Raw genomic sequence first — 13503 nt, forward strand, 5'->3', positions numbered from 1 at the left:
CAATTTCTGCTGAATGCACAGCCCTTTTACTCTGCTGTTAAGCTGAAAAATCAGAAATCATCCTAAGTTGAGGACCATCTGTATTTGAGCTAGTCACCTTCCCTAGCCCCTGTGTGCAGGCCTATGTAGGAAGCCCAAGGAACTGGAAGAGCACAGAATTCTTTCTTAAAGAAATAGAAGGAACTGCAGAGAACGAGAGCGGACACAGGAGAACTAGACCCAGAGTAAAGTCCCCTGGCCTCTGAAGGGTCAGATCCCCGGGGCTCTCATTCTAAAATTGTGGCTCTCAACAGGGATAACGTGTCCACTCCCAGCTCCCAAGAGTTACTGAGCAATGCCTGGAGACATTTTTTTTTTTTATTACAGTTAGAGGTGGAAAGTGATGCTGGCATCTATAGGCAGAGGCCAGAGATGCTGCTAAACATCCTGCAGTGCACCGGACAACCCCACAGCAGAGAATCATCCAGTCCCGAGGTGTCAGCGGTGAACTGAGAAATCATGATCTGAAGAAAAACCTGCCAGCCAGTCAGTGCTACACACATACACAGCACTCTCCAGGCATCTGTCTAGTCCATTAACTTCTTCTCACGTGTGGACAGACGGCCAGATACGTGAGGAGAGCCTGTAGTGCAAAAGAGAAAGGTCAAGGTCTAGCAGAAAAATAAATCCCAGAAAAAAAGAGAGAGCACTTAAAAAAATAAAAATAAAATAATAAATCATGACCTGAGAGAAATTCTACAAAATTGTGAACAGGATGTTAGGAATAAAGAATAATCTGAGAAAAATAAGTGACTGGGAAATTTAAACTTATTGCAAACAGTGAAAGTTAAAATCAAGGAACTCTCAGGGTAAGGAACAGAAATTCAAGGAGATGAAAATTAAAAGAAAAACAATGTTAGAGTATCCAATATTCACTTACTGGAAATTTCAGAAAGAAAAAACAAGACAAAAGAGAGGAAATTGTCAAAACACTAATAATATAAGAAAAATTTCCTGAGCCAATGAGAGGCACGAGACTTCAAATCCTAGCAAAATAAATTTATTCATTCAGCATATGGTTCAGACTCTGCTCTGAGTCAGAGACTGAATATAGCAGTGAATAAAATAAAGTTATGGTTCCTTAGAGGTTACTTTTTTGTGGGGTAGGGACACGGGGGTGTGTGTGTGTGTGTGGTGATGATGATGAGGACAGTTGATAAAACAAACATCATAAGCCAGCTGGACAAATGGGTTACCTTTTTGTGGGGTAGGGACATGGGTATGTGTGTGTGTGATGAGGACAGTTGATAAAACAAATATCGTGTATGTTTATGTGTGTGTGTGTGTGTGTGAGAGAGAGAGAGAGATGAGGACAGTTGATAAAACAAATATAAGCCAAGTGGACAAATGAGAAAAGCTCCACCCACATATACCTTTCCAGATGCCCAGGATAAAAGCTCTCCTGCGAGCTTCAAAAGAGGGTAAAACAGACAACCTGCTCAGCAATGACAATTAGACTCGTATCAGACTGTTCTCTAGCAGTAGTCTGATCCTCTAGAGGGTTATGGAGAAATGAATCCAAAAGCTAGAGGGAAAACGATTTTCAGCCAATGTAGAAGCAGAATCTGTAAGTTAGTCACGTGAGGACTCAGGAAGGGTCTCTTCCCAGGCATCCTTTTAGGCAGGTTGTTTTAAGATGTTCAGTAGCAAAATAAGCAAATCAAGAAAACAAGACTGGATCCAGGGAACAAGAGGTTCAAGAAAGCAATGGTAATTACGTGGACCCAGGCAGAGAATGGAACACTGCCAGGAAGAAGGTGTCTGGGGGAAGAAAAGGGGGCGAACTTTAAGAATGTAAGCAGAGAAAATGAAAGGCAATTAATTAGAAGCTCCATGAAAAACAAAAGGTTGTATAGGAATGCTAAGAATGCACTCTTAGCAGTAGAGTAGATGCTACAGAGAAAAATGTTTACATATGATAATGTAAATACTACATTGATTTTAAACTTTTAGAACCAGCCTCTAGACAAAGCATAGAAAGATTAATTTATAGGGAAATAAAACTTGGATTCAAGAAGGAAGGGGGGTAAATGGTTACATGAGCCCAGTTCTATTTGCCTAACGAGATTTTGAACAATATAAAGTAGATAACACAGGAAATAGCAGCATAACAAAAATGTAACTACCTAAAAACGAAAAATTCAAAATGGGTGACCCTTGGGAGACTGAATTCAGGTTAAGATAGGACAGAGGACCACAACTTATTCACAAGCCTCTCCATTCTTTTCGATTTATACCTCCAACAATTATTTTCCCAAATACATTTCTAACTTTTTTTAAAATTGATAAAGCTATATAGCCTTTGGCGGTAACTGTGATGTGGAAGCTGGAGGATTTTAACCCCACCCTGCTGCCCAGCTTGCAGGCAGAACCCTGAGTGGGAGCAGTAGCCGCTGCAGCTGATGGAGAGGAACACCCTGTGGGCCTGGGGTGCAACCAAAGAATTGGGGTGGGTGGAAGACGGGCCTAGGAGTTGGATCTGCACACTAAAGGGAGCCACTTAGGAGAGCTTGCCGCCAAGTTATCTTATGCAGCTTTTTATTCGAGTTTACGTAATTTTAATAAGAACATGGGGCCAATTGAGAAGCTTGCTCAATTCTGCTTAAATAAAATTTAATTGACGAGATGTTAGGGAGTTTTTGTTGATTTGCTGATTTAAGTCCGAATGAAATACATATGTAGCTAACCATTGAAATTTGATTTATTTATGGATTTCCACTATTTCCTTTACCATATTTTCCCCCATTTTTAATTTTTGATTGCCAACATTTGTTTGCAAATTATTTTCATTACTGTACTTTGTTATAATTCATCATTTATACCATCCATGTTCTTTCTTTTCTTACAGATTGTGATATCTTTAGTCTGAATTTTTAACTGGAATCAGGACTGGATGTTGGGGTCTTTTATTATACTTCGTGATTACCTAATTCAAAATTGCCCCCTAAGTTCAGATTAGTTATATAATTTTTTAACATTAAAAAAGATGTATAGTAACAATTTATCCTGCAGCCATGTCGAACAATATATTTAAGATTGTAAACTCCTGAAATGCTGTATCTGTGTATACTATTGCAGTAGAACATACTTTGACTTAGTCCTGGTAACTGTACAGTAATTTGACTTACTAACGAAGGTTGTGAATAAAACTGTGAAACTAGAAAGGAGACTTTCTGGAGTTTAATAGAAAAATGGGATTTTAATATTGTTATTTCTCTTTTAACATAATTTTTTCCTTCACATTCCCCAAATCAATGTAAATAAGCACATAAGCACACACGCACACCCACACGCACACCTCTAACCATAATGGTAATGCTTCTGTAAATTTTGTCCCTTTGGCTAAAAATGTGATTTTTATTATACATATATATTTTTAATATTGGCTTTTTTCAGTGGATTTTCAGGTTTAGTGTACAGTGAAAATTTTTAATATTAAGGTTAAAATTTTCTTACTTGTTCTCATACATTTGCTCACCAACGGTAAATGAAAGAACATGGCTGCTTCCTTCCCCGACATTGACCTTGGCATCCACATAAAGCATCATTGTTTTCAAAAATGAAGGGTGCTTAATTGTTCCCTGTTTTCTATATTCTGTAGGTCTCATAACAACAAACTGCAGTCTACAGCTTCTTAAAGTTCAGCGTGTTAACCTAAGCATAAAACACAGCAAGAATCTGGTTGTCTGAACTATTTTAAATTAAGGAGCCAGATGTTTTTAGTCAGGTTATCCTGACAAGACTTGACCTAAACTTCGTTTTTATTGGTCATAGCAGTCCAATTTTATTCTTGACCAATTTTGTCCAACGGACAAGGGAAAAGCGAAGTCAACGACACCATTATCTTGTCAAGATCAAATGGTTTTACTATTGTGGCAGAAGCGGGAAAATTTTATTGAAAAAAAAAAGAAAGCAAGAAAAAAAAAAGATAATATGGGGTCAAGTATAACTCCATGGAAATGCCACGTCTGCTCTTCAGTGAAGAAGCTGGTTTAGAGTCTCACAGAAAACTTTTGACTGTATTTATTTATTGTTGCAAAAAAGACGCTTTTTTATTGCTGCCCTCATTTGTCAGCTAATTATTTTTTCTTATAAAACCCAGCCCTGGTTACATGTAATCCATTCTGTATCTTATGATTCCTATAGGTAAAAGTACAAGACGACCTCTAGATGTCTTTTCTTTCTATGAAAGGAGCTGCTATGTACACATGTGCACACACACACACACAACTGGGAAGCAACATTGAGTTTATTGTTCATGGTAGGTAAAGATTAAGCTTGCATAAAGGTTGGGCTAAGTGGTCCTGGACTACAGACTCTGTTGCCTTGAATATAACAGTACCATTTGTCATTTACTCTGCACCAGGCTAAAATGAGCAAAATCTATTTGAAGGTATCTTGTTTGTAAACATTTGTCAGATTCTAATTTTTTTCTTTTTGTATTAAAATTCAACTATGGATGTATATGAAACAAAATAAATGGAGATCATTTTTCTCCCACAGATGGTGTCTTTGAATGTGCGCTAATAATTATCTGTAAGCCTCTGAGGGGAAAGGGCGGGCTGCAAGGCAAACAAAAGGCAGACGCATCTCAGCGTACCTGGGTCTGCCCAGGGCGGTAGTGAGTGGCCCTCCGTTTCATAATTCCCAGTCCATTGTCATCACGTCAAAGAACAATCTTCAGGGGTGCTAGTCCTGTTGCATTGCTGATGGTACTGATTAAAAAGGCAGTGTGACAAAACGCACACCGCCACCTTCTTCTATACACGATGCAATACCAGGCACATTATCAGTGACAGACAGCTACTTACATTTGACGGAGGGCATTGCTTTAGATGTATTTTTTGTTTGTTGGTTGAGCTTGGTGGTTGTTTTTCCACATAAAAAAAAGTGATGTACGCAGTAGGGGGAGAAACAGAAACAACAGAGGAAGGTATATGTCAGTGTTCTGACCTTCTTGTATTAAGGCGTTGTAACAATAGCTTCTAGAAGATCTGCCTTGGTTGGTTTATGCAGCTTTGCAAAAATTATACTAGATTTTGCACTAATTCATGTTAGCTTTGCCCCACGAAGTTCTAGAATTAATGTTTTTAAAAAGTTTCCTTATGTTTAATATCACCCTGCTATGCAGAACCTTTCCCAGACCTTAGTTTCTTAAAAGAAAGATGTTGCTACAGTTCCCAGTTCTTTCTTATTACAGGCTCAGGTGTATAGGTTACTCTGGGTTAATTTTATCTAATGAAGCCCATTCCTTTTTGTACATAAAAATGTCACTTAAACCTTTGCTTACAAAGTAAAAGAGACTAATGCTTAATGTGGAAACCGTTTTTGCTTAAAATATTAACATTGAAGTAATCAAATGTAGGTTATTTTGTCCTTTTACTTTTGAAAAATGTTACATATTGTATGCACTGTGCTGATGCAAGAATCCTACATTTTAATGAATTATAAAATTATTCTGCATCTCATTACATCACAGTATTTCTGTACTATTTATTCATAGATATAGATATATATGGGCTTAATCACTTAAAACTTGTTGCAGCAAGAACTTTCCTACCTGCTATGTTTTTAACAGATTGTGGCAAATTCTAAACAGCAGTTCTTTTTGTACCTAATAGGACATTTCATCCTAGAAAAATAAAGTAATGTTTTTGACATTGGATTTGGTGCAGTTTCTAATGAAACAATGGTTGGTTGGTTGATGTATTTTCTGTAGCTGTTGGCATTGCCAAATTATACAAAAAAAGTAGGTTTTATGGGAGTCCTCTGGCCAGGAAGATGTTAATTTCATATGCATATTTAATATTATAAAGCCTTTTGCAATTTTTACCACCATATAAATACATAGACATTATATAGTTTTATCAACTATAGAGCTTTAGTCTTCCAAAGGTAATTTTTTAAAAACATACACTCTTATAACCCATAAGGAGTTTCAAAAGCAGCTTTTTTGAGTATTCTTTGACAAGCTTCTGCTATTCAATAAGATAAACATATGAAGCTATTTTGCTTTCAATTATCAAAGTAGTAGAACTCACATTTGTGATACTGTTAGGAGTTTTCTACCCAGTCTTTGGGCTTGTAAATATATTTAATTTACATCAGTAGATTTCCTTGGCTGAAGGTATTTTCAGTGCTAGTTATGTTCCATCTACCAAATTCACGATTGAAACTATTTCATGAAAAGTATTTTCATAAATTGGTAAGGCTTTTTCCCTCTGATCCAGATTCTGCAGGATCTGATTTTAGTTAATGTCTGTGGTAGGTAAGTTTTAAAAAGTTGTAAACTTCTAGAGATATATTTTAAAGTAAAACAATTACCTTTTTATATTTCAAGTAGCCTAGAGTGTTTTTTTCGACACTGACATTTGCTGTTGTTTGTAATCTACCTTCCTAGAATTTGCAAATAAAAAATTATTTCCCCGTTCCTGCTCCTTTGTCAGGCAGATCCCAGCATCTTTGTGCGTTTCTGACAGTAAAGAGTCCGCTTAGCCTTTTCAGTCTGCACGCTTAACACACCGAGCTCAGCAGAGCTCCGTGACTGCTGCAGAGCGCGCCCTTTTCCGACTGAGGCTGTTGCCTCCGAGTCTCATGAGAATGGTGGTGTATCAGGGGAAAAGCAACGTCTTACAATTATGTGGACAGAGCCAGCTGAGAAGTATTTTTAATAATTTGAAATATTCTGAGATCCTCCTAGGTACTTAGAATAAGATACCAAAAAGATATTTCATAGAAGATCACACCCCACTTGATCCAATTAGGCCCAAATTCAACTGAAGAAATAGGCTATATTTTTTTAAATGATAAAGTCATGTTCCTGAAATTGAAGTTGTACGTTATAGGTGTCGGGTCAGTTGCATATACATGTTTGATAAAACTGTAAAGTAATTTTAAGGAAAATATAAACAGTGCCAAGTGATTTTTTTTAAGACAGTAAAATGTTAGTAGCCCCCCCAAAATGTGTTTATCTTTTATAGACCGTGCCCTGCCAAAAGAAAAAGTACTTTTTTTCCTTGAATTCTAGTAGCTTAATTCGGAAGGATGCTAATGAGCTACTCTTAACGGCACTGGACTATTGATGAGGGACTATTTCGTGTGCACAGTCCTTTAGACTTTGGAGCACAAAACCATGTGCTAAGAAAAAAAAAGTTATCAATAGGACAAAAGGGTTAGGAACTACAGTGAAATTGCTAATTGAGATTTTCCATAAAATTAAAGATTCATCCCAAGTACTGACTGAAGATTGAAAAGATTCTTTTTCACCTTGATTGCCGAGGGGAGTTCCCATTCTTTTCATTGTCCCCTGGGCCCATCCTCATGCCCACCATTGCTCTCACCCATCACGGCCTCACTTGACTTTCATTGCAAACCTGGTCTTAAATGATGGCCTTAATTTTAAGAGGAAGTTTCTGAAAAGCTGGCCTGCCTGTGTTTGCCAGCATGTATGTGCTAACTGGCCTTGCAGCATCACGCGGGTCACACAGTTCTGGCACATCATGTATGTTTCCAAAACTCAGAAACTAGTATTATCAGACTGGTCTAATCAAACCGTAACTTTCAGGCTATGTAACAGTGATACTTCTTCCTCTTCTAAACCAGACCTATTTATCACTCGATGCTCTAACATCTGACCATCCAACCAATAACTTTTCTGTTTCTCCATTCTGTTCTTTTCCCCACCACTTAGCCTTGTGACATTTAAAAATTCAACTTTGACCTTTGTGACTGCTGCTACTTATGTCTAAGTTTAATTTTTATCCTAAAACTAATCCAGAAGCTCTTCATTTGCTGCATACTCTACTGCCAATAGTTCATGTAATCATGTAGTTGATTCCCAAGAAGCAGTTCTTGTATGGTTTTTAAAATACATTTGGGCAAAACTCATTTTGGGGAAATTCTCTTAAAATTTTTTTAGTAATGCTTTAACCACAGCATAATAGGACCTCTCAACTTTTAGTTTACCTCTTTGTTCCATGTTTGGGACAAATGAGGTAACAATATCTTTCATCACACTCAGATGTCATGTCTTAGGCTACTGCTACTTGCTTTCCTTGAAAAGTGTCTCTAGTGTCCTGTCCTGGTGTCCTACAGTGCTGTGTGGCCATTGAAGACTGTGCCACTAGACTCAAGACACTTCTTGAGCTCACTGAGTACATCTACTTTAAGACCAAATAGGCTGTTTTCTCTTGAGTGCAGTTGCTTTTATCTTTCTCTAGGCTGTAATTTTCAGCCATGGGTTTTCAATGTCTATGCAGTGTTTCAAATTAACTGAAATACAGCTTGGTCTTCTGAAAAAAAAAAAAAAAAAAAAAAAACATCTTTGTGAACTCAAGTACAAAAATCAGTACTAAATTCAGCTAGTGATTAAACCTTTTTCAACCCAACTGGAAAGTGTTTAAAATTCACATGCTTGCAAGCTGTCATTGAATTTGTGGAATAAGTTTGAGAGAGGCTTTCTCCCAAACCTAGGAGGCTCAGTGAGGCTAAAAAAAAGCCAGGTACATCCAAGATCTGATTTCAAAGCAAGATTTACTGCTTTACAAACCCAAACATGATATTTGGTCTTAATAAAAATAAAAATTAAAAAATGACATCAGATACACCCAGAATATGTTTAGCACTGGAATAGCTGCCAGTTCACACAAAACATGTTCTTAGGAGCAGGGAGGCATGAAAATATACTGTCTTCACACTTTGGTACATCAGAAACACTTGTTTGAATATTTTGCTTGAATTCAACCCGTTAGTATTCTTTAAGTGTAAAACTTTATAACTTGTCTTCAGCTCTGACCCATCTGTTTGATCTATATGACATCATACATGTCTTTGACTAGTGCACTTACTGTTATATACAGAACTTAAAATGTGATGCTTTAGGTATAAAATTTGATACATGATATAAACTATTCAAAGTTGTATATAAAATCAAGGAAATGTTTTTTTGTTAACTATTTCTACTGAGAATGTATTTAAATTAAAATAATTAAAAATAAACAGCATGAAGCGGTGATCTGTTAATGGTACAGGTCAGCAGGTGTGTGCATAACTGGTACTAGTTGAATAACTTTGCCACCGAAGTCAAGCATATTGTTTAAGAAGCACTTTGTAAATGCGGTGACAACTTCACTATTAAAGTTGGAACTATGCAACCAGTTCATATAAAGGAGTTGGGTGCCCTGTTCTAAAGGAAGATCCTGTTACATGAAGCTAGACCTTTCCTGTCTTGTTGATCAGTTCCAAGTCTCTTATGATCCAGAAATGCGAGGCTGGTAAATTCAAGTGCATTCCCTGTGAACTGCACCTTGAACTTGCACATCCCTTTTTCGGTTAAATCTTTTCACATAGCTGCTGCTGCTCCAGAGCAGTCCATCTCCTGGTCGGAGGCGCCCTCTTAGGATCTGGAGCAGAGCTGTAGGGAGCTGCCGTCTCTTATGGTAGATGTGGCCCATCACAATATACCTGCTGCCTGGGAAAAAAAAATACCCACCAAAATATAAATTCATAGTGTCTTTTAAATGCCATGAAACAATAAAAATACTTAAGCTCTTTAAGAAATGCCTAAGCTTGAATCCCAGACATTTAACCCTCAGACAACAGTCTAACAGTGACCTTTAGGATAATCAGCTGTAAACAGTTATTAGAGAATGAAGGTCCCCATCACAGTGTATCTGCAGGGTTTTCCAGAGCACGGCTCTAGAAGGACATGGGAGAGGGTATCTGCGCCCCAGCCCCTAAAAAGACTTTTATAAACTAAGTTTATAGAGAACCCTTATGCATCTCTTCTGACAATGATGTTCCATCATGCACTCCATTTATAAACCAATATTTACTGAGTGCCTGCTTTGTGCCAATCCGCGATGTTCCCCACCTTTTAACTGGAGGTGGAGCTTAAGTCACAGTGGCCAAAGTAACACCTGTCGTCTTAATTCTATTCATTTTGGAATACCCCTGCCCGCCAAAGGTGCTGGGGTGTCCAATTGGGACCGAGCTGTGGTACTCAAGTTACAAATAGTTGCAAAATACATATGAAAAGTGGTCAGATCATTTTCAATACCAGGTTTAAATTCTGGACATGTCTTATTACAACTGGAGGAGTCGAGGGCTAAGATGTGGACTCGGAAGAAAAACCCGTCCGGAGTGATGTACAGGCGGTTAGTCTTGTAAAGCCCGTCCCGGTCCACCAGCAGGGTCACCAACTGGATCCCTGGGCCGAGCACGTCCACATCATGCACGATTCCGTTCACTGCTGCTTTCAAAACACAAAAGAGTTTGGACAAATGCATCACACTCACTTCCTCTTTTTTTTTCCCCCAGTGCGTTTTTAACAAATCGCGACATAGTCCACACCGGTCTGGGGCCTCCAGGGCCGAGTGGGTACGTTTCTCTAGGGTTTGGCTTAGGGTGCCGGCGTGCACTGCCAAGGGCTCTCGGCTCGGAAGGGCTCGCCCGGCGGCCTGGGCTCTGCACCCCGGGCCCGGGAGGAGCTGCGGGGCGGGACTCACTGAATTCGCTCGCGCAGTAGGACTCGCGCTCGTCCAGGTCCGCCTTGCAGGCGTGCGCGCAGGACTCGGCGCCGGGCTCCGTGTTTCCCTGCCGCGGGCCGAGGAGCGGAAGCGGCGGCGCGGGCCCCGGGGGAGGCACGGCGGCGCGCGGCCGGTTGGGGTGAGCCGGGCTGGAGGGGGCGGCGGCGGCGCGCGCAGGCGGGGGCGCGGCTGGGAGGCACAGGGCCCGGGCGCGCGCGCGCCGCGGGGAGTCCTCCAGCGAGGGCACGCGGCGCGGCGACGCGCGGTTCTCGGCCTGCGGGAGGCGCGGGCTCGACGCGCGGGTGGGCGCGCGCGCGGCCTCCCGGAAGCCGGCCCGGTTCTCGGCGGGCAGCTGGGGCTTCCGGCGCCGCGGGTCCGACCAGGCGGGAGGAGCGACCTCGGGTACCGGCTGCGCCCGTGGCCCCGGCGTGTCCTCCGCGCTCGGACCGCCGCCGGGGTCGGGGTTTCTGCAGTGGGGCGACGAGGCTGTACGGAGGGAAGAGGGGAGGCCGGGAGGCTGAGCGGGAGGAAGGCGGGCGCAGCGGATGAGGCCGCGGAGAGGAGGAGAGGCTGATGGCGAGAAAGAAGACAGGGCCCCGGGAGGGCAGGGGAGACGGGGGACAATGCAGACGGAGCAAGCACCTGCGAGAGGAGAGATGGGGAGGCCAAGAGACCTGGAAGTGAAGGAAAGAGCGCTGGGGCGGGGGCCGGGCGGGAGGCTCCCCTGTGGTCCGAGGAGGGAAGCCTCAGCGTCTGGCGTCCTTAGGCCTCAAAGGAAGACGGAGGTGAGAGTTTTGCCCTCTAAGAATGAGACCAACTAAGCAAAACTTGCTCCCCACGTGGGAGCATTTCATTTTGTTAAGGAACCTTTCCAAATCTATAGCTTTTGAAATTACAACCCCCTGTTTGTTCTAGGACTAAACATAACTGACAACTCTGGTTGAAGAACAAACTCCTTCTGCCCTTTCTTTACTGTATATATAAACATCCGCGTTTTTGCTGTGTACAGTGTGTTGAGAAGGTACCCAGAGCAAGCCCCAGGGGGAGAAGTCTCACATTACAGGTTCTCCTAATTGTTTCAGCGTCCCTGACAACAGAACTATTTGGTTTTCCCATCCGTGTTTACACTGTCATCGTGGTCTCTGCAGAATCAGGCATTTGTGAGTGGATTTTTATCTGGCTTCTTGGACACCACTTACTGGTGAACCACAGCTAAGAAAGACTTTTAGAGCCTGGCTGGGGAGCCGAGGCCCCTGGTTAAGTAGGAAAGCACACACATCGCTTACAATTTCCCCTCTTTTGAGATGGAGAAGAAATTCTAAATGATATGGCATCCAAGCAAACTTTTTAAATTATTAATCATTTCCCCCTGGGCTACAGACAGGTTGGTGAGCAAACCAGCCAACTTGGAAGCTGGGCACCTTTCCATGACCAGTTAAACAATATCAGCTCCCCTTCTGCCTGGATCCCAGTGCCCTCCAAACAGGAGTCAGAACCTGTATTTTTCTGTTGTTTTAATGGATGGTTTTCAGCATTTCCTCTTGCATTGAAGAGCTTGGTCTGCCCATTTGCAGCTTTTGCAACACTTAATTCAAGGTAGTTTATCTTGCCAAATTGACAATCTCCTTTAAAATCAGCTTTCACCCAGCAATAATAGCTGGTTATAGTTCATGTTTTTACAAAGAGGTTGATTCTAACTGACTCATCGTGGTCAATGTTGTCCCATACACAGCTGAATAAAGTTCTGGTGGACGTCCAGTTTCTGGCAGTCCACTGTTGACCTCACAACTGCTTCCCCATTGATATCACCATCTGTTGTCATGAGAAAGATTGTCCAATATTTGGGTTAAATGCCACTGAAGTCATTCAATTTCCATGTGGAAAAATAACCCAGAGTAAATGGCCCTCTGAGGTGCGGAAGCTATTTTCCCAGAGATAGTGAATGGAACAAAACATCCCCCCAAAAGCAAAACAAAAACACCTCCCCACAGAAAGTCCCTTATTTCTCATTCCCTCCGTAACTTATTTTCATTTCACGCATTAAGTTGTGCGTTTTAAAGACTCAGGTGTTGCAGGGCTACTCGCTGGGGCTGCAGGGAGAGGGGAGGAGGGTCGCGGCCGGGCGCAGGGCGGACCCCGGGCTCCTCCAGGGCGCCCGCCACAGCCCCGTCCTGCCCTCCCGGCCAGCAAGGTTCCCCAAAGGCGCCCTTCTGACACTTTCCCTGCTCTGTGATGGAGCAGCTACTTAGCATGCAGTTTTCTTCAGCCTGCCGGGCTCGCTCGAGATCATTTCAGTAGCTGAACTGGCTTCTCTCCGAAAAGGCTGCCAAGACACACAAAATCTTGGGGACGCATTTTGCTCCCTGCGAACACGAAGACGGACCGGGAGCCTCCTCTCCTGCAAACTCAGACCCCTTGCTCGTCCCGCCCTTCGCGCCCTCTCCCCGGCTCCCCACACCCCGTACCCCATCCCGGTCCCTCTCCCAGGGCTCAGCATTTCATCGATCTTACCTTTTCTCTCTGCCACTGGGGATTCCGGAGATGATCCAATGATCAAACAGAGGAGCCAGAAAGCTCTAGCTGTCATTTTGGTAGACAAGGTTCCCAGGCTCTAAAACTGAGCCAGGGCTTTTTGCTGTTTCTCTCCCCCACCCCTTCTCCACACCCCCACCCCCTTCATGCTAATGAGGGGCAGCCTTTGGGGAAACGGGAATCACTCACTGGACAGACCATTGGAACAACACGGAGCCGCAGGGATTTCTCCCACTTCCTAGGGGGACAGCGCATGGCCTCCCAAAGTTGTCCCTGCGAATGTGTGTCCTGCGGTCTCTGGGCAATGATAACATCAAATCCTAAACTTTAAACCCTTGTGGGTTTGCCAGCTAGGCTGGGGGGAGGAGAGAGTGGGGTGTCAAGTGGAGAATATAAGGGTGTTAAG

The 13503-nt window shown here is 42.3% G+C and overlaps 2 protein-coding genes across 4 annotated transcripts in view; one reads left to right on the forward strand and one right to left on the reverse strand.

Moving 5' to 3' along the window:
- The window catches only part of BPTF (bromodomain PHD finger transcription factor), a 115784-nt gene extending 111245 nt beyond the window's left edge, over window positions 1–4539 (forward strand). For all 3 annotated transcript variants that reach the window (XM_090257253.1, XM_090257254.1, XM_090257255.1), the window contains one exon: window positions 3641–4539. In XM_090257253.1, coding sequence (XP_090113379.1) covers window positions 3641–3677 — 37 coding nt within the window. In that variant the 3' untranslated portion in view covers window positions 3678–4539. The remainder of the gene's footprint in view (window positions 1–3640) is intronic.
- A 4013-nt stretch (window positions 4540–8552) lies between these two features.
- Window positions 8553–13187, reverse strand: CUNH17orf58 (chromosome unknown C17orf58 homolog). Its single transcript, XM_090292197.1, has 4 exons — window positions 13077–13187; window positions 10545–11051; window positions 10097–10288; window positions 8553–9508 (listed from the first exon to the last, which is right to left on the reverse strand). Exons 1-4 carry the CDS (start codon window positions 13150–13152, stop codon window positions 9318–9320), a joined length of 966 nt encoding a protein of 321 aa, XP_090148323.1. The 5' UTR covers window positions 13153–13187; the 3' UTR covers window positions 8553–9317.
- Window positions 13188–13503: the final 316 nt, after the last annotated feature.

The sequence above is a fragment of the Furipterus horrens genome, unplaced genomic scaffold (assembly GCF_987537825.1).
Source record: "Furipterus horrens unplaced genomic scaffold, mFurHor1.1.pri manual_scaffold_11, whole genome shotgun sequence".
NCBI classification, from domain to species: domain Eukaryota; kingdom Metazoa; phylum Chordata; class Mammalia; order Chiroptera; family Furipteridae; genus Furipterus; species Furipterus horrens.